This window comes from Larimichthys crocea, chromosome XV (assembly GCF_000972845.2).
Source record: "Larimichthys crocea isolate SSNF chromosome XV, L_crocea_2.0, whole genome shotgun sequence".
Lineage (NCBI taxonomy): Eukaryota > Metazoa > Chordata > Actinopteri > Sciaenidae > Larimichthys > Larimichthys crocea.
The window spans coordinates 1,576,218-1,603,746 of NC_040025.1; the positions used below are offsets into that span (position 1 = coordinate 1,576,218).

General features: G+C 41.2%; 1 protein-coding gene across 1 annotated transcript; it reads left to right on the forward strand.

The window, feature by feature from the left end:
* The first annotated feature begins 747 nt into the window (after positions 1–747).
* Positions 748–27,529, forward strand: spen (spen family transcriptional repressor). Its single transcript, XM_027288342.1, has 15 exons — positions 748–1,231; positions 3,959–4,279; positions 11,271–11,885; positions 14,624–14,781; positions 14,975–15,175; positions 15,261–15,412; positions 15,493–15,618; positions 15,771–15,884; positions 15,968–16,081; positions 16,190–16,290; positions 16,415–24,254; positions 24,377–24,721; positions 24,831–25,025; positions 25,198–25,356; positions 25,484–27,529. Exons 1-15 carry the CDS (start codon positions 1,149–1,151, stop codon positions 25,613–25,615), a joined length of 10,656 nt encoding a protein of 3,551 aa, XP_027144143.1. The 5' UTR covers positions 748–1,148; the 3' UTR covers positions 25,616–27,529.

The window sequence follows — 27,529 nt, forward strand, 5'->3', positions numbered from 1 at the left end:
TAATATCTAAACTTTAATGGGGTCTATATACATTTGAACCTTTGTTGTGGCTTATTGTTCTACTTGAGCTCATCACAGACTAAAATATTTTAATCACCAACACTCAGAGTTGTCTACAGAGGGCCTTCCTGTTTCCTGCAAGCTTAAGTTTTCCGCTTTATGTGTAAAAATCTTTGACCAATTTATTTATTTTTCTAGGCTATGACTCGATATTTGCATGTAATGTTCTTTTACTGATATAAAATGTCAATCTAAATTCTAGAGATTCAAAAAACAAACAAAAAAAACAATTAGCAGTGAATAAAAAGGAATCAGCAGTCAGTCCCTGCATCCATTTTTCAAAGTGGATATTCTGTCCAGGTTCACAGGAGACTGGAGCTGAGCACACACTGTACCCAGCCCCAATCACACCCTGTATTTAGTCAGAGTGATAAATGATTGACGTTCCTCAACACACTATCAGCCCAGAGGCGACCCTGAATGCACCCTTTACTACTTTTTATTTTTTTTCAAATGTGGGTATATGAAAAACGTTTTTTATTCTATGCATTAATGAAGAAACATTTTAAAGATATCCAACTCATCTAATTTTACTGTATGCAAAGTGCCTCACCTTGCCAAACCGGCAGTGATGGGATCCTCCTCTGAGTCAAAGCCTCTCAGATGTCAAAGCACCTTCATTCAACCAGGGGTTTTCTCGCGCATGCGCAGGTGAGGGAGACTATCTCATCGGGGAGAAAAAAAGAAGTTCACACACAAAGCCACGCCTGCGCGGTGTGCCTCTCATTACAAGCGAAGTTGCTGCATCTTTTTAGGAAGCTACATGCTTTCTTTCGACACCCAAAGGTCGCATGGTGTCAGGGACGCGCCTAGTCACGGGAACAGTCCGGAGCGCGTTCATGAGGTGCAAGATCGCGCTTTAACAGTGAAGAGTATCAAACAGCGTGCGGGGATCCAACCTCAATGGTTTACATTGGGTCACAACGACCAGTCAATGATTTGCGCCGAGGATTTTTTTTATTTTATTTTTTATTTTTTTTTATTTTTCTCTCGTCCCGGCGTTTATTTTGCAAACCTTTTCTATTTTGCACGGGAGGAAACTGACATAGCAAACTCATCTGTATGATAGGGGAGCAGGAGCACACAGTATGGTCCGGGAAACCAGACATTTATGGGTGGGAAATTTACCCGAAAATGTACGAGAAGAGAAAATCATTGAGCACTTCAAGCGGTGAGTAGAGACACACGAGCGGTGTGTATGTATGTGTGTGTGTTTTGTGGTGTAACGACGAGTGCACGGCCAGCATCTCTCTCTCTCTCTCTCTCTGTTGTGTCACATTTTAGTGAAGTCGGGATGAAGCAGGAGGTTCCCCCCCGTAGCAAAGTCCCATTTGCTGTCAGCTCTCTCCATAACACCGCGCTGCATTTCAGCTGAGATAAGAAAGAAAAACGACTAGCACGCTTTCACCCACTCCGCTAGCGGACATATGGTTTTGCCATTTTGACACGGTTACTAACTTGAAGGGCTCTAGGTGATAACTTTCATGCTGTGTGGTTGGTACATACCCACCAGGTAACCATTTGACTCTTGAGGTGCATTCGTTTCATCCACCTGGCCAAACATTTTCTCCCATACTGCGAGTGTAAACAAACTTCAGCTTACCTGGCGAGCTGCTAGCATTGTACAAGCGATGCATTTCACAGTCTGCATCTTTGGCAGACAGTGTGAAGTCTGCTGCCGTGCTGAGCAAATGAGGGACCCGGTGTTTCACTTGACTCTCTGCCTCCCTATCTATCTATCTATCTGTCTGTGTGTGTGTGTGAGTTAGTCAAGTCACACCGCCTTCCCAACCAAGACCTGTGCACACAAAGTGTGCTTAATTAGCATAACCATGTAGTTATCCATCAAGGGGGGGGGGGAGCAAGGACCGCAACACAAACAGAAAGAGGTGACGCGACATCGCGCTGCAAAAGCGGCTGTGATTGAGCGCCGTGTGCCGCCGTGTGCAACACCGTGGCGTTGTGCTTGTGTTTACTTTGTGCTCGCATGAAACACAGAAACGATCATCTTTGCTACATTGTTACCGCGTTGCTCCCCCCCTCCTCTCTCCCTCCTCCTCCTCCTCCTCCTCCCAGCTGCTGACCTGCACGGTCTGCCTGCAGCGTGATCCGATTGAAGGGGGGAGAAAATCAGACAACATATCGATATTTTAATATTCAAATTCAGCTCCAGTTTTTTTTTGTGTGTGTGTGTGTTTGTGCTGTCGGAGCAAAATGAACCAATGCACCGTTCTCTGGATTTTTTATTTTTTTCCCCCTTTGTTGTCTTTCTTATGCCGAGAAAAAAAAAAAAGATTTCTGTGTGTGTCTGTGTGTGGCTCTCACGGTTGTCTGCGCGCTCTCGCCTCTCTCTTCTCGGCTGTCAAGGAAATAGCAGCCCGCCTCTCCGTCCATATGTGCTGGAGACCAGCCTGCTGGAGGAAAAAAAAAAAAAAAAAAAAAAAACATCAGTCTACCTATATGAGCAACGTTGCTTGCTTCACTGTGTAGGCGTCGCCATATCGGACGAAAGCTGCTAAATTGCCATCATAAATCATAAATCATGTCTGATGAACGAAATTGTAACCGAGAGGCACGTTTATCTCACAGCATGCCCCCCCCCAAAAAAATAAATAAATAAATAAACTGATATTAATGGTCTGTTTTGCGTTATTATTATTTATACGGATGCAGGGAGTGAACTACAAACATGGATCGCGTTTGATTCATGAATCCGTGCTGCAGAGCGCACAACAACAGGCTACCTATATGCTGTTTTATTTACATGAGCCCCTGCTATGATGTGCGTAACGTTATGTTTGGGGGTGTGTATGCATGCATGTGTGTGTGTGAGAGAGAGATTAGGGGGGATGGTGATCTGGCTGCATGTTCTTGCAACATCGGAGGGGAAACGAGTCTCCTTCTTTAGCATGCTGCCTCAGCTCCAGCGTTAACCCAGAGGTAGTCAGGGTATGCAGGTGCATGACAGCCCGACGTGTGATAGAAGTCATTGAAGATGGGGGACGGCAGAATGAGTAAGCAGTGTGAACAGCTTTTCTAAAATGGCGTCGGAGGGCTGTTCAATGTTGGGAACTGGCATGCCAATAAATTTATGGGCACCCTACTGTCTGTGTCGGACAGTGAAAATACACACCCGAAGGATTCTTAGTGGGGGAGAGTGGACACATTGAGATGATAACAGGTTTTGTAATCCCAGACTGGGCTTGTAAATTTCGTGTAATAGACTTCCCATCAGTCAATTCAGCCATCACTTAACGAGGTATTTGCAGGCTTATTAAGGAAACAATGGGTTGCTCACCCTCCTGTACATCTGTTAAAAGCCTCCATTATAACCTGACTTAGTGGAGAAAAAGGGGGAATGATGTAATGCATGTAAACTTGCACCAGAGCTGTTTTGCTTATAGTGAAACAGAAGGAGCCATGTAGACATTATTGATTTTTTTTTTTTTAAACCCACACACATTGAATCAGGAAATGTCACGTCTCTTTATATGCTGCCCAAACCTCATCTGTATGCTTTCCAGTAGCTATAAGCGCATATAGCACCCCCCAGAAAACATGCAAATGTTATAATATCTATGCATTTATTAACATGCAATGTGCCAAGGTTTCAAGTCCAGTTGCTGGGTTACTGTTGCCTTGTAAGAAAAGTACAACGGAGCAGAAAATAAAGCCACCTTATCTACCAACCCTCCTCTCTCTCTCTCTCTCTCTCTCTCTCTCTCTCTCTCTCACTGACATAATTGGATTCAGCACTATGCAGTTTGAAAAAAAAAGTATTTGTGAAATGGCATTAAATAAGTATTTAAACTGAACACCTTGTTTAAAAATTCATAAACATTGAAGGAACATGAATGCAGTTAGTGATCACCCTGTTTTTCTCATGTTTTTTCTTTAGATATGGACGTGTGGAGAGTGTCAAGGTCCTGCCCAAGCGGGGTTCAGAAGGTGGAGTCGCAGCCTTTGTGGATTTTGTGGACATTAAAAGTGCTCAGAAGGCTCATAATGCTATCAACAAGATGGGGGACAGAGACCTGCGCACTGATTACAATGAACCAGGCACAATTCCTAGTGCCGCGAGGGGGCTGGACGATAGTCTGTCCTTAGGCTCTCGTGGCCGGGATGTATCAGGGTTCACAAGGGCGGCAGGGGGGGCCGTGTATGGGCCCCCCACGTCGCTCCACAGCAGAGATGGACGCTATGAACGCAGACTAGACGGGTAAGTGGACAAAGTTTCTCTGAAGGCAGGGGGAACCGTGGTTTCTGGTAAACACCCTATCTCCAAACATCTTCCCACCATCTATTCATTTACTTGGTTGGGGGGTGGGCAGGGGGGAGAGTTCATACTCAAGAATATATAGGGATCCCCCTCTAAAGTCCTCAGAGTGTGGCCAAGCGCTCCTGGATTCATACTTGCAGGTAGACACTGAGATATAAGTGTATCTGTTCTCTTAAATAAATAGTCAATAGTTTACATGGCTGTTTGGGGATTATCTTTTGTGAGCTTAAACATCTCTGTGAGGTGGATATATCATTTGCAGAAAATGCGGGGCAAAGATTGGATATCGTAAAATTTCCCAGGATTATTGGAGATTGCTAGAGAGAGAGAGACAGAGAGAGGGAGAGGGAGAGAGCAAAAGAGAGAGTGGTCCCGCGGCCATCCCTGGGATTTCCCTAATCTGGAGTTACGTGCCCTGCTCGGTGGATTAATGTCACCCTTTTTCCTCATGTAACAAAACAACCAAGAGCACACATTATATGTATAAGACACCATTGTTTGGATTAGTCTAATTCAGTTTTCAATTATGGTGCACACCTCACGGAGGTGTTCACTTCTCTCGCGGGCTGGAGTCATGTGGATAACCTGCACAGGATATTTATTCCCCTCTGTTGGATTAACACTGGCCAGACACCTTAAGGATATGCTATCATGCTAAAGGTATGGGTTGCTTTCTTGGTTCTTTTGTTTTTTGTTGTTTTATTTGGGATTATATCTAAAATCAGGGCATTACAATTTGAGTGCTGGGAGACATCTACTGGTGATCCAATTCAGTAGAGACAACAAAAACAAGTGAGCAAATGACCTTTTTTTTTCCTGCCTTATTTTTGTGGAGATTATTTTTTACTTTTCAACGTCTGAGACTCGCAGATTTAATGAGGACCAACATGGACTATGTTTGGATTGTACAATTCAAAGAAGAATGCTGGAAACGAAGACTGGAGAGTTGCTGTTGGAGATAATTTACCTCATGTCTGTGGATTACCTGCTCCTTTCCTGAATGTGGAACTATAACTACATCTTGGATACAATCACACACTGAATCAGAGAACTATGTTGCACCCATGAACTGCTTTTGTCATTGACTCAGCTCCGGTTTGGACTGCATTCAGGCTCTTCTGCTTGTAAAGGAGGTAGACAACAGACATGAACATCCATGACTTCAAAACTGGTCTCCACCCTGGGAATGAATACAGTGCTACTATGAGCAAGAGTCTGGATTACCATTAAGAGACATGTTTTTTGTTATTCTTAATCTGCCATGGCCCGTTTTCAGCCGAAGGAATTTGACTACTTAACTGCAAAGTGTAACCAAAGTGGAATGTGCAGGACTTCACAGTGAAGATGCAAGATAAAAGTTTTTCATCATTGCTGTTGGGGAATCAGTGGTGCAGTACTTGAAGACAGACTCCTGGATGTCATGTATTTATTTTACTGGACTCAAGTGCAACTCTTGTTTTTTTTCCCCCTCCCGTGTGTTGTGGATGGATATATGGACTCACTGACATTTTCCAGCATATAAAACATCCCAGTGTGGATCCGTACCTCGTCAAGTTTGTTTTCGTAATTTTAATAAAAATGGACATTCCAGCTGATCAAAGCACATGAGGTCCCGTACCCTGAAGATGAGGATTACGTTTACAAATGTGAACAATTGTGCTTCAATTTTTTTCCCCTCTCCACTCAACATTTTTGCCCATTTTTTTCTGCTCACAAAGTTCTGTCTCCCTAGATTGTATTTGGAATTATAGGTCAAGTTACCACTCTCTCAAAAGGTTGGTATGTCCTGCCCTGTGTATTTTAGCTGTCCTCTTTAACCCCCTAGTTTGAACCCCTGTCTCTCTCCATTTTCCCCACTAACCGAAGTAGCTGGTACATAGACTGTTATTACTGCCTGTGTGTCTATATGCAGAAACCTATACTTTACCTTGTATTGTTTTCCTTTCTCGTCCCCTCACCTGACCCCACCTTCAGCTCCTGTCCCCCCTCCTATCTTATAATAAAATATTATTAATTTATTTTTTACAGCTGTTATTCATGATGAGTGGTGGGAAAAAAACCCTCCTTTTTTTTTTAAAAAGTACAACGCTGTCCTTAAGGATTAGGCTGTGGAATTTTATTGAGATTCAAAGATATAAGATATTCATTATTTTCAATATGTGCAGTTAAAAGCAATAATAATAACTAGAATGTGAGTAAAACATTAAGATAAGAAAAAACTGTCTAAGATAAAGCAATTATGAATATAATAATTCAGTGTCTGTATGTAATCTAATGTCGGTGAGACATAATGAAATAATTAAATACAATTTTTGGTGGCTTCTAATTCAAGCCTGGTCAAAGTCACAGTTTAAGATTTTTAAATGTTACCGTCTTTTTTGTTGTTGTTTTTAAAACAATTAGTTGATTAATCTTTAGCATAAATTTAATAAGAAAAAAAGAACAATTAGTGATTTAACAGACATACCCCAACATTTGCTGGATTGTCTACTTTTCTCTCGGTTGTATATTTTGAAATGACTGGTTTGACAAAATAACATTTAAAATGTCACCTTAGGCTCTGTATAAAAAACGTGAGATTTAATAGACTAAATGATTAATTAATTAATAAAAAAAAATGCTGCACAGTCATCAATAATGAAAATAACAATAATTTGAAAAAATGTCCTCTTCTTCTTCCATTTATGGGACAGGAGTAGAATATGAATACTGCTACTAACTTGTCACAGGATGCAGACTCAAAATTAGATTAAACTCCTGGAAAAAAAAGTTTTTTTTTTTTTTTTTTTTTTATAGCATGTCACTTTTATTAGAGAGTAGACCATAGTCATGGGCAGGAAATATGCAGGTAGAGACATTACATCTATCCAAAGTGGATTTTAAACCTCTCTGTAGCATTTTTGAGCGAGCAATAGTTAGACGAATTTTCTCCACTATTTATACTTCCTGGTATCTGTGCCTCTCTAATATCTGTTTGTATTAGACTGTTGCAGGCAGTGTTGCAGGCAGTGTTGCAAATCAATGAGCAAGACTGATTCATGGCAGGACTGGTTTTCCAGGATTGTTGCTTCAGTTTGATGGATTACCTTGATTTGTCAGGTATTTCACTGCATTAACCAAAAACAGACATTCCTGTCAGGTTATTTTATTCATAAACGTTTTTTAAATTGGGTTTCCAGAAAGGCAGAGCAAAATATATCACAATATATATCAATATCGTGATGCAAGGTGATAGATTTAGCCTCCATGGTTTGGCTTTAGCCTGCGAGGACAACCGGATGCTCCACAGCTGCACAGTTAACTGCTAGTGTGCATGGTTGAGTGATACTTAACAATAAACTACTTGTAATAGTTTTGGAAATTTAGAATTACATTGATATGCATGTATTGCTCTCACACGACTGAGCCACCACATAAGACGCCTTTTTAGCATGCTGCTGGAATGCATCCTCATAATTATGCTGTTCACGTAATCCCAAAACAGTTGATGTGCTTAGCATTCAGCAGAGCAGTCTAATAATCAAACACTGATGGAAATTCAGCCAAAAAAAAGTCTAACTGAATTATTTTTAAGCTCCATGAATAATGTAGAACCTGTTTTGTGTAAAGTGAAATTGAAGTGAAATTGAAGGCTATCTATTGAGCAGTGAGCCTGCGCCACCAAATTAGCATTTTCGAGAGCATCTGGGGGTCAAGGTAATCCATCACTTTCACAGCAGACATCGTTGTGCCATAGATGTTATTCATGAATCCAGAACACAGATGATTAAATCAAATAAGCTGAAACAAAATTTGCCCCTGACCCGTTGTACTTTATGTAAAGTGCAGTGAAATACAGACGGACTCTCCTGGATGTTGAGCATAAATTAGTTTAAGACACGAGCACTATGTCCATCCCATGCAGCCTTTTGTTCTTGTTCTTAAGGGTAAAAGCGTTTAGTGGAAAGCTCATTTATGGCTGAAAATGATATCGGTGGCTATAGATTACATTTATGTCAGATGTCTTACACTGATGAATATTTCCAGATTGACCACATCACAGTATCAACATAACATAGTACCAGATAATTGCACAGTGACTCACCCTGCAAACCAAATCCAGTATGTAATTGTCATAGCGTAGGCTTCAATTTTTGCTCGGTTAAACAGAATATATCATAACTTTCCAAAGGATAAAATCACTTGGTTGAGGAAAGGGTTAAAGGGTTTATCATTTGCTACAGAGGGTTAGGCTTAGGAGATGAATACCGTCTGTCAAAGTCCTCTCGGGTTTGGCAGTAAGATGCGAGTGTGAATATGTACGTAACACATTTCTGGTCAGGTGTAAAGGTCAGGTTGGGCATTTTAAGGAACTCATCTTATGGATCATTTACCAAAATGCCTTTAAAGGACATCACAGGGTGTCCGTGATACAGAGGAAGACCCTTGTGTCATATGTTTTCAGAGAAATGGCAGCAGCCATTCTGTTAGCACCTCCATGTAACCCACGTTACTTGGTTTCTAATGCCTAGACAGAGAGGCAGGGAGCTCATTCTGTAACCGTTGTTGGCTATGGAAATTTACATACAGTATTTGATGTTTACTTTTGAATCTCCCCAATTTTGGAAATCCACTAAAAACACATGTAGATTGTGTTTAGCTATTTAGTGATACACATTTCTCACATCATCTTGAAAGTTGGAAAATTGCACAACTAAATCATCCCATCCCAATAGGAAGCTAATAAAATGTGCAATGTGTCGATGAAGAAACTAATTACAAACATTTGTTTGAGATTCAAAACAGAAAGCACTGTGACCTCATTTTCACTGTCATTAAGAAAACATTAACCAAAGGCTGCTGCAAACGCCTCTTTAATGAGATAAACAGTTTCAGAAGTTTCTCCATGTTGCAAATGTCTTTGATTTGTACTTACAGTTCTTCATTGGCGTAGACAGTTTAGCAGCATGTAAGCCAGCAAGCAAACAATTTGGACTGACACGTCTTGAAACAACAGATGTAATCAAACATCTCTGACGGTTCCAGATCAGTCAAAGAGCCAAAAGATTTGGATGCCTTTTTTAATTATCACCAAGGGAACATTGTAAATCATATTGAGGGAATTGGTTGGACAGTTTTTTATTTGATTACTATTATTTTTTGTTTGAATTTATGACCTCTTATCTCACATTTAATATTACAAGATTGATTTCGCCCTGAAAGGACATTGAGGATCATTAATTATTGTTTTATTGAAACTTCCAGTGATATGACAGTTTATTTCTTCAGCTATCCTTGCCTTTATTGGATAGTTGAAAGTGGACACAAGGGATGGGAGAATGAGATAGTAAGGGTCTTAAAAAAAAAAAAAAAAAAAAAAAAAAAGTCAGGGACTGTCAAACCTAAAGGATGTTGCAGTTAGGCATTGGAGTACAAGATGGCGTGCACATTGGTTGATTTTCTTAGCCATATTAATTTTTGTTTTGAACGCTACCTTACCTTTAGGGTCTCCACCTAGAAAGCTTCCTGATTTCTATCATTATATTGGCATATTTATATTAGTAATTTATTCTTTTTAGTCTTAGATACAAGTCACAAAGCAACAACATGATGTCTGGAATTTGTATTTTGGTAGGAGTTTTGTGAGAGGCTTTTTCTATATATATATAAATTCTATATATATATAATACTAATGTTTTGCAGTGTCCCACAACTATAAAGATGTTTTTGCAGTGAATTACAAACATATTAATTTCACATTAGTACTTCAAAAGTTTGTACAATTTTTACAGTTGAGGTTATTGACAAATAAAATCCGTTTTCGGCCCATCTTAATAATTTAATCTCCACGTTTGAACTCAACAAATAACAAAAGATAGTCATAGTTCTTTAATGAGGGTTCTTAACTGTAGTTATATTAAACCATATTCCACTCTGTGTTGGAACATTATGGCTAATTTGCTGATTATAATTTGATGTGAATTCAAACAGTGGTAATTGCTGTCCTGTCCCGCTCATTACAGGGAGTTGGGTAATATGACTGCTGTAATGACACAGCAGTCGTATTACCAAATTAAGTTCTGATTGCTTTATTCAGTAAGAGAGGATGTTCACGTCTGAACAGAATGTCCTTATTAGTACCGTTTCTAATGTGTATCTTTTATAAAAGATGCCTTGAAGAGCTTTCAGGAGAACAAGTGGTGTCAGATTTTGCAACACTATAAACAAAAGGCTTGTCAAAAGTCACCTCCACAAACCTTCAACAAAGCTTCCCAGATAAATGATAAAATTCCTAAAAAAAAGTGGCCTTTGTTACCGCTGTTAGAAGTTACAAGACGAGTATGACTTAACAATCAATAAAGGCGTGAATGTCTCATGTTAAATTCTTGTGCAAATGTGTTATATTGTGCAAACTTTGAAACAAGCTAAAGATTTCTGTTCTTATGAACACTGAATGCATGCCCTGCTCTAAAACTCTCTTCTCAGTGTCCTATATTGATTGTGTCATCTATTTAGTGTGTTGCATTTTACAGTAGGGTACACTAGTTATGTATTTCTTTGATGCTTGAACTGGGAACCTAATAAATGAAAACATATCTGCATTCAAAGAAAAGCAGTGGGCTTAAAGCTTGCATGCGAATGACAGTTACCTAGCAGCATTTTTGTTTTAGAAATAATAGTTGAGAAAACATGTAAGACAAGATGCTCAGTTATCGCAACCTGTTCATGATTTTAATCCCCTGTAGTTCAGTCTGTAGGCTGGAAAATAATTCTCTTTTTAGATGTTTGAAATCTACCTTTCTCAAAACACTTTATTGCCCTGTCTTCCCATGTGTCTAATTAAGAAAAACCCATCTGAGACAACTGATAATTCTGTTTGTCCACTGTCTGATGCTTACAGCCCTCTAAATGTAACTGTAATGTCATGTTGTTCTCTCTTCCTGTTTTTTAGGACGACTGAAAGTCGAGATCGGGCGTACGATCACAGTGCCTATGGACATCATGAGCGTCCCGGTAGCAGTTTCGAACGCCAGCGGCACTATGAAACAGACTATTATCGTGATGCAAGAGAGAGGACTCTAAGCACAGCTGGGAGCGGGTCTGGTACCTCGAGTGGAAGTGGTACAACAGTGTCGTCAGGAGTTGTTGGAACTATCGTGAGTGCAGTTGCTGGCAACACAGGAACAGGTGGATCAGCAGGAGCCACCACGGGAGGAAGTGGAGGATCTACATCCAGTGGGGTTGGCTTCTACCGCTCCCATAGTCGGAGCCCTTGTCGCTTTGAGACGCCAGAACCTCGCTATGAGTCTCGTGCCAGGGAACCCTTTACTTTGGCCAGTGTTGTTCACAGGGACCTTTACAGGGAGGACAGGGGTCGGCGCGGGGAGCGCTCATACCGCCACAGTCGTAGCCGGTCTCCACATTCATCACATTCGCGAAATCCCTCTCCTCAGAGACTGGCGAGTCAGGCTACCCGTCCTCCACGTTCCCACAGTGGGTCAGGCTCCCGCAGTCGCTCCTCCAGTTCCGACTCGGTCAGCAGTACCAGCAGCAGCACGAGTGGCAGGTGAGTAAAGCTGATCTGGCTGTCAAGATTTCTACCCTTGTGTGTAGCTTTTGTTTACCTTTGTGCTTCCCAGTCTTCTAGACAGAGAGCAGAGTGGTTTAAGAAAGAAATCTGCACACTGAATGCTGCTTCAAATGATTCTATTGTAAAATTTATTTCACAAAATTAAATGGTACATGTTTAAGTTGATTGGATCAGCTCAGCAGGTCAAAGTGGTATTATATTCCATTGTGTTTGCTCTGATACATACATGTACATAAGAATATACATACATACTGTTTTACAGAACTCTTAAGCTTTATAAATTCAGTATTTACAGTTATCTCATAGTAAATGATAATAATAATAATAACATTTCTGAGCTGATTTTAATTTGGCTTCAGATTGATTGATTTATGTTCCTGCGGGCCACTCAAGATTTTGCAAAGCAAGGAAACCACGTCAACGATGTCACTGGTATAAATTTTGTACCACTCCGCAAATCCCATAATAAAAGAAATCATAGGCCATCTGCTGAATAACCATGTTGGACCAAAACAATTTCTGTACAGGGAAATTAAATTTATGTGGGTTCTTTGTCCTTTTAAACGCATACACAATTTCTCATACATATATTTAAATCAGTTGTACTGGCTGTATTGAATTCTGTAAAAGTCAAACACCAGTTTTGGTTAGTGGAGACTCGTATCGAGAACATCTTGTTGCACAACATCCCTCAATGCAGGAGCTGTGGTTTATAACATTAAGCATTTCAAGATATCGTGTCTCCTAATATGTCATATGTCATTATGTCTGCTTTCTTCAGCAGATGCTGTATCATTTTCTATTCAAGGATGATCAAAACTTTTCATGGAAAAAACTCTTAATACTTTGTAAGGACGTTCAGACTGACAGAAATGCAGAGGGTTGACTAGGACACCCTTTCGTTTGTGATGGTAGCCCAAATCATGTTGGAAAATAACTAGGCTAATATACTCAACAACAAACTTCACATTCATTGTAGCGGATTCAACCGTTTTCAACATTTGAATGTGCCTCCACCCAGCAGGTGAAACACATTGTATGGAAGTATCTGCATGTTAGAAAGAAATTGACAGGGAGGATTACTGTATGTGCACCCTATCTCTGATTTTCTCCCTCTATAAATCTTAAAGATTTAAAGGGATCCATATATGGGCTAGGGTGCACCCTGAAAGATGACACTTACATGGTCCATTATATAGGTTTTCAGTAGCATATTCCAAGTTAGCAGTGTTAAGTGTGCAAATTTCTACTTCTACTACTACTGACTTTTGTATTGCTGTATTGCTATTGGTGAATCTGTTTTTACAATGTTGTTGACTGAGTTGTTGTTTGCTGGGTAGTCGTTGAAGCTGAGAAAATGACCTTTTGTTACATGACATGTTGTAATGACACAGTTTTGGTGCTATTAAGATTTGATCTGAATTGATATATTACCAGTGTTCATACTTTGATTAAGGTCAAGGTCCACTTTGCCTCTTGCCAAATTAAAACTCTTCTCCAGTTTAAAAATTCATCAGGGTGGCTTTTGTGGTTGTTTCTGGTTTTCTTACGTGTACCTTTTCTTTTTCAGTAATGTAGTTTCTCAAGTAGTATTTTCTTAATTTTAGAAATACGTAAAGGGATTACGTGAACAAATGTAACACACAGTTATAGGTGGTAGCTAGTGAAGTCACACATACTCTAATCCTAACAAAAGCCACTGCTAATCCCGTAATTGCATTGGATGTATGTAATTAAGATATTTTCGTGACACGCTGTGAGTGTGTTTTTAAATTATGGTGTTACAACCAGATGTCAGTCTGTGAATCTGGTCAGCTCTGTTTTGAATTTGACATCATGATTTAGCTGTTTTTGTGCACTGCTTTGTGTCGTAATGATGTTTGCATCCATGTTAAATGGTAAATGTATTGCTTCTTATCAGCTCATTTGTTTTGGGGTATTAATTAAAGGCAGAATGCATAAATAACAAAAGGTTAGGAGAATCGAATGCAAGTAAGATCTGCAGTTTTAAAAACCTGTTTATTGGATATACTTGCACTGCATAAATTCACTTCAGCCCTCTCAGTTTATTTTTTGGTTAACTGCACCACCTTTAGACACAGCAGAGTCCACAGCTTTGAATGTCATTGTAGCGACACATGTGGTTTGACAAGGTAGTGCTATGGGGGGAATTTCAGGAGACGGCTGGTGTATTTTTCTCACTGCCTACTTCTGTGTATGGGTAATGGCTCCCCCCCCTCCGTGAGATCCAGTTGGAACTGGAAATTTCTGGCCAGTGCTGGCTGCCTGCCCACTCCCACAGGCCAGGCTCCGTCAGCAGCACTTCCGGGAGTGTCTGAGCGCAGGAGGAGAAAGTGAGAAGGAAACAAACAGCAGAGGGCCTAGAAAGCTGAGAAAGGCATGGGAATGAATGGTTTGAGAAAAAAGGTGCATGAATTTGGGACTGATATGCAAATCCGTCTTTTGATACTGATAACCAGATGCACCATATAAATACGAGGTTGAGAGAAAGGCGGCGTTTTTCTCCTCTTTAGCTGCGAGACATTGCAGCTTTTGAACAGGAAAACACACACACACATATATATATATTATCCAATCAAAATTATAAAACCCACTTACATATTGCAAGGTAAGGTTTATCGTACATCTGTAATAGTGGTTAGAGATAAAACTGTCATATTTGCATCTAAGTCTATAATCGTCTTTTGCTACAGCGATTCTAGCAGTAGTTCCAGTGATGACTCCCCAGCACGTTCAGTGCAGTCTGCTGCTGTTCCTGCACCCTCAGCACTTCCTTTATCCTCCCTTGACAAGGATGAGCCACGTAAAAGCTTTGGCATCAAGGTCCAAAATCTTCCTGTGCGCTCTACAGGTTAGTTATGAGGCACCTCTCTGGTGTAAGCACAATGCGAGTTTTTGTGTTTCTGTGTGTCCTTCAAATATTGATAAATTTCCTTAAAAAATGACTACTAATAGTTCATCATTTAATAACAATAATATTTTTTTTTTAATATATTTTTTTTCAGTATTAATACTTAATAAAAGATTTGATCTGTTTACCACAGATACAAGCCTAAAGGATGGTTTGTTCCATGAATTTAAAAAACATGGAAAGGTCACATCTGTACAAATCCACGGAGCTTCAGAGGAGCGCTATGGGCTTGTGTTTTTCCGCCAGCAAGAGGACCAAGAAAAGGCACTTGGAGCATCAAAGGGGAAGCTTTTTTTTGGCATGCAAATTGATGTCACGGCCTGGAATGGCCCCGGTAAGTTTTGATCTTTTAGCTGTACTGCAGCAAAACATAATTATTGTCAAAACGCACAAGGTCCTAATTACTACTTATTTTTCAGAGACAGAAAGTGAGAACGAGTTTCGGCCCTTGGATGAGAGGATAGACGAGTTTCATCCAAAAGCCACGCGGACATTATTCATTGGAAACTTGGAGAAGACCACCACATACCATGACCTGCTTAACATCTTTCAACGCTTTGGCGAAATAGTGGTAGGTTAATGTCTTGTATGCAATGGTTACCCTGCTACACATTATGACCATGTTTACTTACAGTATCTTTCTTCACAAAGGATATCGACATTAAGAAGGTGAATGGAGCTCCACAGTATGCCTTTCTACAATACTGTGACATTGCCAGTGTCTGTAAGGCCATAAAGAAGATGGATGGCGAGTACCTTGGTAACAATAGATTAAAGGTGAGAATTATAGTGTTAATTAAATTTTAAAATTTGCCTTTACACCACTATCACATTCTTGTCTTTCACAGCCATACTGAGTATTATTAATGAGCACAATTTGTGTGATGTTGGGTAAAATAATTGCAGTCATTTTACCCTTACTTTTTCAGCTGGGTTTTGGAAAGAGTATGCCTACAACATGTGTTTGGTTGGATGGATTAGCTTCAAACACAACTGAGCAGTTTCTTACCCGTCATTTCTGCCGCTATGGACATGTTGTCAAGGTAAGTCTGTTTATTTTCCCTCTCCTAGTTGCCCATTGTTTACTTTCTGGCACCTTGGGACTCTATTTTCCTCTCTTCCGCAGGTTGTATTCGACAGAATGAAAGGAATGGCCCTTATCCTGTATAACAACATTGAATATGCACAAGCTGCTGTCAAAGACACAAAGGGGTGGAAGATAGGGGGCAGTAAAATCAAGGCAAGTGGAACAAAGCTTTGGTCCAAAATTTTACTCTGTAATCTTGTGTGTTTTCAATGTCTGTCAGGCTGTAAAAATTGCAACTTAACTTTCCATTTTTTTCTTCAGGTTGACTTTGCCAATCAGGAAAGTCAGATGGCTTTCTATCGTTCAATGCAGGCATCTGGCCAGGATATTCGGGACTTTTATGACATTCTCTCTGAAAGAAGGTTTGTGTAGTTTGCTTAAGAAATAATAATTTCCCCTCAATGCTGTCTGATGTTAAACTTAACAACATTGATGCCAAAATGTGATGAAATTATAGCTTGCTTTTTTTGTTTTATTTCTTGGCAGGGATGATCGACGAACTCAATATGAGTTTCAAGCAGAAAGACAATATTACGAAAATGTACGGACACCAGGAACATATACTGAAGATCCTCGTCGTAAATACCCTGCCAGAAGTCGAGAGTTCTACACTGAATGGGACCCGTATCAGGGAGATTACTATGATCCACAATACTTTGAAGACCCCCGGGAATATCGAGAATACAGAGCTGACCCTTATGAGCAGGACATTCGCAAATATAGCTATTTGCAACGGGAACGTGAAAGAGAGAGGGAACGCTTTGAAACAGATCGTGGACGTGATCATGGGAGGAGGACCATTGAGCGCAGCCAGAGCCCATCACACATTGCCTCTCGTCGTCCTGCTAGCCCTACTGCATCACCTTCACTCTCTGAGAGGATACCAAGTGATTCAGACCGCCGTATTTGTTGCCGATCTTCTGAAAGAAGTGGAAGCTGCAGTTCAATCTCCCCACCCAGATTTGAAAAACTTGAAAAGACACGCACTGAAAGGTATAATAAAACTGACAAACTTGAGAAGGATCGAGTCTTTGAAGTTGAAAGAGGGAATCTGGTTGAAAAGGAGAAGAGAGCTGGACGTAAAGATCGAGGGGACAAGGACAAAAGTGAGAAACAGAGGCTTAAAAAGCTCAAAGTCGCATCACCTATTATCCAACCATGTGAGACAGAACCTGAACTTGAAAGAGATCTTAGCCCAGAATCTGTCCTTAGAAGTAAAAACAGTAAAATTTCCAAGGAAGGCTCGAGCAAAGGGCGGTTAGACCTTCTGCCATGTGTTGTGCAGCTGACACGTGTTAAAGAAAAGGAAGGAAAACTGATCACTGGCCATTCTGTCCAAGAAAAACAAATACCAAGGGGTGGTAATGACAGTCCTAGACTTGCATCACCTTCATCTGACCAGAGGAGTCCCCCTTTCCGCTCAGAATCATCAAAAAGTGAGATCTCTAAGCATGGAAAGGTGCCCAGAGACAAAAATATGCATAGTTTAGTTGAGGTTATTGACAAGGACGCTAAAATCAAATCCAAAAAACATGGAAAATCAGAAATGGGTTTTGACAGTGGTATTTCTGTGGATATTGACCGTTTAGCTGCAAGGAAAAGGCGCTTTGAAGACTCTGGGAAAACTGATCGACAGAAGAGAACTAGTGAGGAGGATCTTGTTAGACCTGGACTTCATAAACTATGGAACAATGCCAAGGAGACAGATTTGGATAAGAATCTTTTGATAAAAGGGATGCATAAAAAGGAACACCACAAGGATAAATGTGTCAGGATGGTTTCAGTTAACAGTCCTAAAGATGGACGTGACTGCGAAAGCAACTCCATAGGCCTTTCTCTGGAGCGGCAGTCACGGATAGGGGAGATGCCTGAAGATTCCACAAATCAATTAGACTCTCCCTACCATAAAATGGATTTGGACAGCTCAAAAAGTGAAACAATTTCCAGCTTCACAAAGATGTCAGATGATGGAAGCCTTGATTTGGATGAATTTAAAGAACCGCAGAAACAGATTTTTTCTGAAAGTGAACAAGGCAGAGGGAAATGCAGAGATTTAGATGATGGAGATGAACACTTTTTCCACATTGACGAGAACAATGTATCAAAACAAACTGAACACAGTCGATGGCTCCGACCAAAGCTTGGTGATCCTGATAAGTTAATCAAGTTTGAAAACCCACCAAGTAATGAGACTCGTGACTTTGGAAAGGATTATATCATGCATGATGTTGGAAAATCAATACAGGATATGCCCAATGAGGACTTCTCTTCCTGTAAACGAAAGAAATTGGAGAATTTTGACTTTGAAAGAGAGCACAACTTCGCAGGATCCCAGAAGTTGAATGATGACATTTATCAGAGTTTAACATCCTCAATAGGACATGGTCACTTTTCTGCAAATGAGGAAGATGAAACGGCACAGATTTCGGTGTCTGTTATAAACAAAGAAAGAAAATCTTCACCAACAACAGATGATAAATTTTCACACACAGAAACATTGAAAAACAGTTTAGGCATGACAACCACACATTTTCAGTCTTCTGACACTGAGCTCTCAAAGCTTAAGACAAACTTGCTTGGGTGTGACGAAGAGTTAATGCAACGTTGGGAAAGACGAATGAAGTCTGATTCACTTAGAATGGAAATGACTTTCCCAAGTGATATTGCAAAACGTGAAAGTATCCACAAACGCCTTGGCCAGGATTTGGAACCTGGAGAAGTGCAGTCTGATTCAGATGATGATGGAGAAAACAAACACATCTCTCCCAAGTCCAATAGTTCCTTGTCTTATATTCTCAGGGAACGTGATGAGAGGATGACAGACCTGAAGCTTTCAGGCTCCTTGGAAAAGAATAAGTTTTATTCTTTTGCACTAGACAAAACTATAACTCCTGACACAAAAGCACTCCTTGAAAGAGCTAAGACACTGTATTCCTCCAGGGAAGATAATTGGTCCTTTCTTCCCTCACGCTTTCCAACCTCGCACAGTTGTTCCGATAAGGACAAGGTAGAGCTAGCACCTCGACCTATCCCTTCTTGGTATATGAAAAAGAAAAAGATTCGTACTGACTCTGATGAAAAGCTACATGATAAAAAGGAGGAACTTAAGCCACAGGACCAAGAACGCCAAGACCTGTTTGCCTCTCGCTTCCTGCACAGCTCAATCTTTGAACAAGATTCCCGGCGTTTACAGCATCTTGAACGTAAAGACCAAGACTTAGAAACTGGAGTCAGTAGGCCTTTTGCTAAGCCAGGAGCTACTGAGGCACAACCTGAATCTGGAATAGGTGATATCCCACAAGAGCCTATTGTGCTATTTCATAGTCGCTTTTTGGAGCTCCAACAACAAAAGGATAAGGATCATGCCCCACCTGATACTGACAATGATTCGATAGGGGTGGAGATTAAAAGAGATGAAGTGCAGAACTGTGATAATGTACTGTCAGATAAGGTATCTGAGCCAGTGCTGAAGATTGATGACAAATCAGTCAGCCCACCATTAACATGGTCACAATTTGTTCCTTCCCCTAAAGAAATGTTTTCACCAGAAAAGAAAGAACTTTTAACTCCATCCTCAGATCAACCTGTGTCATTTGTTAAAGAAGAAAAAGTAGAGCCAGTTCCTGAGGTGTCCCCATCTCATTCTTTTCCTATGGAAGACATCAAACCAATTGCTCCAAAACTAATGATAACCCCTCCAGTCGTTCTTCCAGAGCCAGAAAATGAAATGGAAACAAAAGTAGAGTTAATTGAACCCAAAGTGAAAATTGGAGATAGTTTGGTAGTGGAGCATAATCCTCTTGTGGAAGATAAGCCTCCCACTCCTGGTGGTTCCCTGTGTGGCTTTGAGAGAGAAACTGCAGAATTTACTTACTCTGACTATCCAAAGATCGAAGAAAGAAAATCAGAAATTATGATGATAGAATCTAAAGTCGAAAATCAAGAAACTAAACAATCTGAGGAATCTCAGAAAACTGAGACAGATTCTGAGGTGTGTATGCCAGAGCTAGAGGCCGAAATAAAAGCATTACCAAACCGCAGACAGCCCAAGAGTAAAAGGGCAAAACCTCTTTCAGTATTACGCACTTCCCAACCTTCCCAAATTGTTGCCACTGAGAAACCTGCAACACGAAAGAGTGAGCGGATTGACAGAGAGAAACTCAAAAGGGCCTCATCTCCTCGAGCAGAAGTACCAAAAGCATCATTTGAGTCTAAAACCACATCTAAGTCACCAATTCATGCATCGGATTCTGAGCAAAACCTTGAATCAAGTTTAATCCATGGGAGAACGCGTCGCAGGAATGTGAGGTCAGTCTACGCCAAACTACATGAAGATGACCAAGCTGGAAAAGAGGTGGTTGAGTCATCACGTTCTATGCGCAAACGTGGTGCTGATAAAGAACAAATACAGCAAGATGTTCAAATTCCATCTACGAATGCAAGGAGAGGACGGCCACCTAAAAGAGGAGTTAAACGAGGTGAAGATATATCACCAGTTAAGGGGGATCAGCAGAAAATAGTGGAAGAAGACACTGAGGTCAAAGAGACCTCCACTAGTGTAGAGGTTGTGAAAGCCTCTGAAGGATGGCGTTCACCCCGCACCCAGAAAGTCCAACAAACACAACTGACTTTATCTGCTCCAGTTAACAAGAAAGGAAGTAGAATAGACAAACCGCCTGGGAGCACTTCAGTGCTATCTGAACAAGCTGATCTGTCAAGTCATGATGAGTCAGAGCTTAAGCCTAAATCTGATTCTGAACTTTTTGGGAAGATACCAGAAACGGCAGAAAACACAAGCTCACCACTGCACAGAAAGGAAAGAGACTTGAAAGATTCTGGTGGGAAGAAATCCACTGATGGGGATATTGAAAAGGTAGACACCAGCTGCTCTGAAAGGAGACAGCAGCCTGAAAAGAGTGTTAAAGTGAAATCGCCAAGGCTGAAAAGAAATACCAAACAGGCCACTGAAGATAAATCACATAGCTTAAAAAATCTTGAGATCCGTGTAAGCGTTGATGACGTGAAATGTTTACTTCGTTCAGAGGATGATGAGCCTGAGTCATTTGAAGCTCCAACTATTACAAAAACCAAGACAGTAGTACAAGAGAATGATGAAGCAAAGATTGTAGGCTTTTCAAAAGAATCAAAAGAATCGGGTACACAGGAAAAAGAAGATGTGTCATCAGAACCTGAACTGCCCTCTGATCCAGCTGCTCTCTTAGCACGGCAGATGGAACTAGAGCAGGCAGTTGAAAATATTGCTAAACTTACAGTTGAGCAACCTCCTCGACCATATAAGGAACCACCTGCAGAGCAACCTACAATATTGCCTCCTGTCATAGTAGAGCCTGAAAGTGAGGTTGAGGAGGAGAAGCGGGCTAATCCTGCAAGTGAAACTGAGCTTGCAGCTGCTATTGATTCCATTACAGCTGAAGAAATGTGTGCAGATGGAGATGGTTTCACAGCTGCTCCTACTTACACAGCTCTTATTCCTACCCCTGATTCTGTGGTATCACCTTCTTCCAATGAGATTATGGAACCTGAAACACACATGGTTATCAACAATATTCTTGCAGCAGACTCAGATGATGGTCCACTGACACCCAGCCCAAAGGGAGTAATGGCAGAGTCTAAGGCACCTGAGGATATCCCTATCATTGAAACACCCAAGAAAACAGGCAAAGTTAGAGCCAAAACCCCCAAAAAGTCAAGAAGTCGTAAAGGTGCCGCTGCCAAGAAAGGGGATACTGCTGAAGAGGTTTCACAGCCAGAGCCCTCCCCAGTGAAGTTACCAGAATCAATCCCAGAAGACCCAGAAACCATCAATTTAAAAGCTGTTACTGTTACAGCTGGGGTAACTGCAGCAACCTCTGTGGTCACTGCTGTTGCAACTTGTAGGCGTGATGTTACAAGTGCTATAACTGTAGACACGCCCAAAGAAGCAGAACAGCCTGAAGTTGAACAGCCTGTGCCCAAAGAATCTGCCTTTCATTCAGGCACAAGCAACTCCAGTTGTAAAAAGCATCCCCAAGCAGCAGAGCCATCTCATCCTACACTTGCCCCGGCTCCTTCCCGCCCACAACCTGTATCCCAGTTCAGTGTACCCCTATTGCGGCCGGCCAAAATGCCACTTTCACCAGAATGGCCCCCTAGAACTGAAGAAAGTAGAATCTATGTTGCTCCTTCGTGTCATGTCACAATGGTTACTCCCTCTGCACCAGCATCAACTACACTTGGAACCCCTTCAACAAATCCCCCAATGCCTCCTGATACCAAGGCCTCGGATATTGACCCGAGTTCCAGTACCTTAAGAAAAATCCTAATGGAACCTAAATATGTGTCTGCATCAAACAGCAATTCTATACCTACTACTATGGTGACATCTGTACTGTCATCACCTTCACGGATGTCAGAGAATGAAAATCCATCTGATACATTGGGTTCAAGACCGTTACATCCTGAAGAGAGACCACCTTTACCCCCCCAGCCCATGCACCACAAACCCTTTCCGCTGACAGAGTCCCAACAAAATTGTGGAGAGAAGACCCAGCATACAGTTATTTCTCCTACTACCTCAGTAATAAGTCGAATACCAATGCCTTATGATACAGAGGAAACTCCACGAATTTCACTAAGCAACCGAAGCATTGGACTATCTATTCCCAAGCAAAAATTTAGATCCAACTCCAATGAGAATAATCGCTACCATGGTATGGATATAGTAGAAGATGGGACTAGAGGGCGCTCTGTTGTTGAGACTACTCCCTACAGTACAGGTGCCAGTCCTGGCCTAAGGGTCAATACATCAGAGGGTGTTGTTGTTCTGAGTTATTCGGGTCAGAAAACTGAAGGACCTCACAGGATGAGAGCCAAAATTAGTCAAATTCCTCAAGCCAGTGCTGGTGATATAGAGTTTCAGCAATCTGTGTCTAAATCTTCAATAAAGCAAGACCCACTCATCACATCATCCCAGTCACCTACTCCAAAAGTAGTCCCAACTTCTACAGCTTATGGGCACACAGGGGTTCTCTTGACAGGCCAGTCTTATAACTCTCAACCTGTCATTTCCAGTACTAAGCAGGAGAATCTTGGGTGTGACAAATCTGACGCTCCATATCACACAGCATCCCAGGGTGGTGTGGTAAAGATGTTCCAACAACCGGTTAGTTCTCCTCAAGTCTTGATGTACAACCAAGCTGTCATACAACAGCAACATGGCAAGAGAGGACTGGGGACAGAGCCTTTACCAAAAAAGATGGACATTGGCAAAGCGGTTCAGCAGTCTAACCTCAGCCCTGTCATGAGTCCACACCACCCATCACTATCTGGAAGCCGTATGAGCCCCAGTCCTGGCATCACAACTGATCGGTCAGCTCTACATCTAAAGCAAGAACCCCAGTCTCCACGAACAAGTGTTCACTCTCCTTCGCCTTTTGTCAAAGCCTGTCCCCCAAGCAGTTCTCCGAGAGGAACTTCTGTCGTTCTAAGTCATGGCATGCCACCAATGTCTACATATCATTCTAGTATGCATCACCCACACTCCGAACAGTCTTCTGTCATAATTCAACCTCACAGTGTCACTCAGTCAATGGCGCACGAAGCCAGGATGAACACCCCACCAGTGTCTGGCATAAACTATGGTAGGCGAGGTGACTCCATGTCTTCTCCCCACCCAGGTCCTCCACAGCGCTCAAACACACCGCAGCCTAATGTCATCCGAGATATGGTACTGCAGTCTCATTCAAGTCCCCAGGGGTCAGTATCAGGTGGTAGTGGCAGCAGTGTAAGTGAAGAAGACCCCAGACACTTTAACCAAGCCCTTAGCAGACCCTCAGTGCCCCAGCTCCAATCAGATGTAATGATGATTCACAGTGATCACAGGGGGCTCCACCCAAGCATACGCAGCATGGACCAGTACAGAGACATGCACCAGCGCATCCTTATGCACCAGCAACTGGGAGAGCAAGCTGCTGTAGAAGCAAGACAGTCACGCAACTCGGAGACTGGAACAACATCTTCGATCAACATCTCTGGACCTTCAAAGAGTGCTATAGTGGGGAAGAGCCTCGAACTTTCCACAAAAGAATCTCTCAAACCACTAGAAGGAAAGCTGATACATCCACCCTCCAACGAGAGTAGAATCAGGGGAGTCCATGCATCTAGTCCTGTTATGGTGTCTCCTCACCCTCATGGGGTTCAGCTGATGCATCCAGGAAGTGCAGGCTCCTTTCCAGTATACCGGGACATGAGGGGCTTCCCATCCCAGTTTCCTGGACATCCTTCATCGGGACACAATCTGGCAAACCAAGGCATTACATCGTCCCAGGTCTCTTTATATGTTTTTATAAAATGTTTTTATTTTTTTTTGCAAATATTTCAGCATGTTTTTATGTAGTCCATAAAATCACATTTTCACATTATTCATTTAGTATGTATTTTCTTCATCAGGTCCCCCAGGAACCTGAGCTGGGTCACAGGAGTAAAATGTCTCAGTCACATGGGGGAGGAAGCGATTCCAAGCCTGAGAGTTCCCATCTTCGCCATGCTACCTCCACAGACCTCTCACACATTTCTCGAATACAAGGGGATACAGTCTCACCCTCATACCAATCTCCCATGACGTCGCCTATGGCTCTTACTCACAAACCAGATTTATCTCTACAGAAAGGCCCTCCAGCCTTCCTGTCAACACCTCCGCCAACAGTACCTCCATCAAGTTCACTGCAGCCACGGGCTGATGCTAAGCTTGAACATACAGGACATCGTTCCATTGACATGGTGCAGCTTCTGACGGTAGGAAAACCAATTGACCAGGATTGGATTATGCACAGAATACATTTTCAAGTCAATACCACAGATGAAAATATGATTTAAAAAAATGTATTTACTTTTTTCTGTACAGAAATACCCTATTGTATGGCAAGGCCTGCTGGCACTAAAGAACGACCAGGCTGCAGTTCAGTTGCACTTTGTTTCTGGCAACACCATACTGGCCCAGCGCTCCCTGCCACCCCCAGAGGGAGGTCCTCTTCTCCGTATTGTGCAGAGGATGAGGCTTGAGGCTTCCCAGTTGGACAGTGTGGCGCGCAGGATGACTGTGAGTATTTTGGATTTGACTACCTCTAAAAAGCAGGTTCTAAAATTTGGATGACCATATTTAACAAGACCAATCAAAAGACTTAACACCCTGTTTATAAAAATAATGCATTTATCTTAGGTCTAGGGATACGTTATATTTTAGATTTTTGATAAAGATTTATTCATGGCAGATGGAGAATGACTACTGTTTGCTACTGGCTCTACCCTGTGGTCGAGACCAAGAAGACGTCCTTGGTCAAACCCAAGCCTTGAAAAGTGGCTTCATCACCTACCTGCAAGCCAAACAGGCAGCTGGCATCATCAATGTGCCCAACCCTGGCTCTAATCAGGTCTGTGGTCATTAAAATCTTTCCGGTTGTAACTTTTCTTTTTCAATTTCACCTGTGTTGTTTCAGAAATAATTATGATGAAGATTTAGTTCCCTCACTTATCATGTTATGTTCTTTGGATCCACAGCCAGCTTACGTGGTGCAGATTTTCCCACCGTGTGAATTCTCGGAGAGCCACCTTTCGCGCCTGGCCCCGGACCTTCTCAACAGCATCTCCAGCATTTCCCCTCACCTCATGATTGTCATTGCCTCCGTTTAATTACCTCCATTTTTTTTCTGAACAAAGCCAACACCAGCCCTTTTGGACTCATCCAGTTTTGTAAACTGGAATTGCCTCATATTTTTATGAGTTTGATTTTTTAAAAAATCTAATTTAGCATGCACTCACCTTTTTCTCCTTCACTTCACCAAGTCCTTAAGTCACTATATGACATTCAATTCCAAAAACTATACCTTTTTAAAGAGAAGATCTGAAGGGTCTAACTGGGATTTTTGATGATCATTTCTGGTTTCTCATTTCATTTTTGCCATTTTTGGAGGTGTTGTGCATAGCCTTTTCTAATTCATAGCATCCATAATGCTATGGATTGAGACCTTCCTATGGGATATTTTTTACCTTCATGAAAGTGATTGTGATTTTTTTTTTTTTAAAGACAAACAATGTGAGAAGTCATTGCACTATATTAAGAAAAAATTGTGAACTCTGTACAGATTTGAGTATAAAATGATACATGTTATGGAATTACTATCGTGATCAGCCATGCTTGTGCAAGATATAAAAGAAAATCATTGCCTGGAAAATGATCAAGAATCATTTCAGTCTGATCAATCATACTGCTTCTGCTCCTTCAACATCAGCCAACTTCTACGTCATTTCCGGACTCAACTCTCCATCCCGAAGTGTTCCCTGCCCCAGGAACTCGTGAGGGGACGTTTAGAGTTGTACAGTTTACACTCAATGCCTCAACAGGGGACTATATAAAGAATATTTAATTTGTTTATTTTTGTTTGCATCTTGTTTAAGCCTAAGGGTATTGTGGACAATTGTGAAACTGTAAATATTATAAATATTTAAAGACTGAAGCAATGTGGAGAGACCAAGTGAATTATTTTACAAGATCATCAAATCTCAATGTTTTCTTTCTTTCTTTTTTTCTTTGGGCAGGGATAAGAGGTGGGATGGTGGGAAGGATCTGTACAGGATCCAGTAGTTAAATTCATGAAAAAAAATATTTTTTAAATTGATTCTGTGCCAAAATGTCTTTTGCAAACGCTCTACACGCAATGTATCTTAAACAGAAATTGATCAGAACCTATTTTCATATGTGACTTTGTATTTTGCCACTCAGAGGGCAGACTTGATTCCTTTTTTTTGTTTTGGTATTGTTCATCAACCCAGCTCTGTTACTGTAGTGCTTTTACATTATGAAATTGAATCCTCATTTTGAAGGAACCATTGTACTGAAGGGGTTGTGTTTCTGTTTGTATTCCTGTTTTCTTTCTCCCTGAAGTGGTCCTCTACTGCCCCCTGCTGTCTGAAAACCATTCTCTCACACATTAAGGACTGCATCCTGAGGTCACTTAAGCTGTGACTTCATGACAGATGTGCTATAGCATGCTTTATTTTCAAATCTTAAAGGGTAAAGTAAAATCATAGAGGCAAAGAATGTGACTTGAACTTGACATCATGCCGCTAATGGATGTGTTGATCATCTGTCTCCATCTCTCCCCTTAAATGTTTTCTTGAGCCAAGCTGTAAATACTAATGTCCTTAATCTGTGCTCTTGTGTATTTTTCCCCTTTATAATTGTCTTTCTTCAGGGTCCTTATTTTTGTTTTGTGCAACAAAACAAAGCAGTCTGAAGAGACAGGAGATGAGGTGTGTGAAACCGATGCTGAAAGTAAAACCATGCTTGTCAGTTTTGTGGTGTAAATATTTCTGACTGCAAGCTGAATACTCTCATGGTTATGTTGAAGGCACTTATAATTTTTGATAAACAAACAAGAAGAAAATACAAAAAACAAACTTAAAACGGTGATTAATATGAAACTGTCTTTTGATCAATCTTCATTTTGAGTGTATTTTGCTGTTCCTCCATGAGGACATTTTAAACTGTAAAATAAATGGTTGTTTAACTTACTTCTGAAGATCATTAAATGGTCCGTCACTCTT

Coding starts and splice junctions, on each gene's coding strand:
- spen (XM_027288342.1), top strand. CDS start 1,149: ATGGTCCGGGAAACCAGACATTTATGGGTGGGAAATTTACCCGAAAAT. Junction 14,782..14,974: donor TCTTCCTGTGCGCTCTACAG/GTTAGTTATGAG, acceptor TGTTTACCACAG/ATACAAGCCTAAAGGATGGT. Junction 24,722..24,830: donor ACATGGTGCAGCTTCTGACG/GTAGGAAAACCA, acceptor TTTTCTGTACAG/AAATACCCTATTGTATGGCA.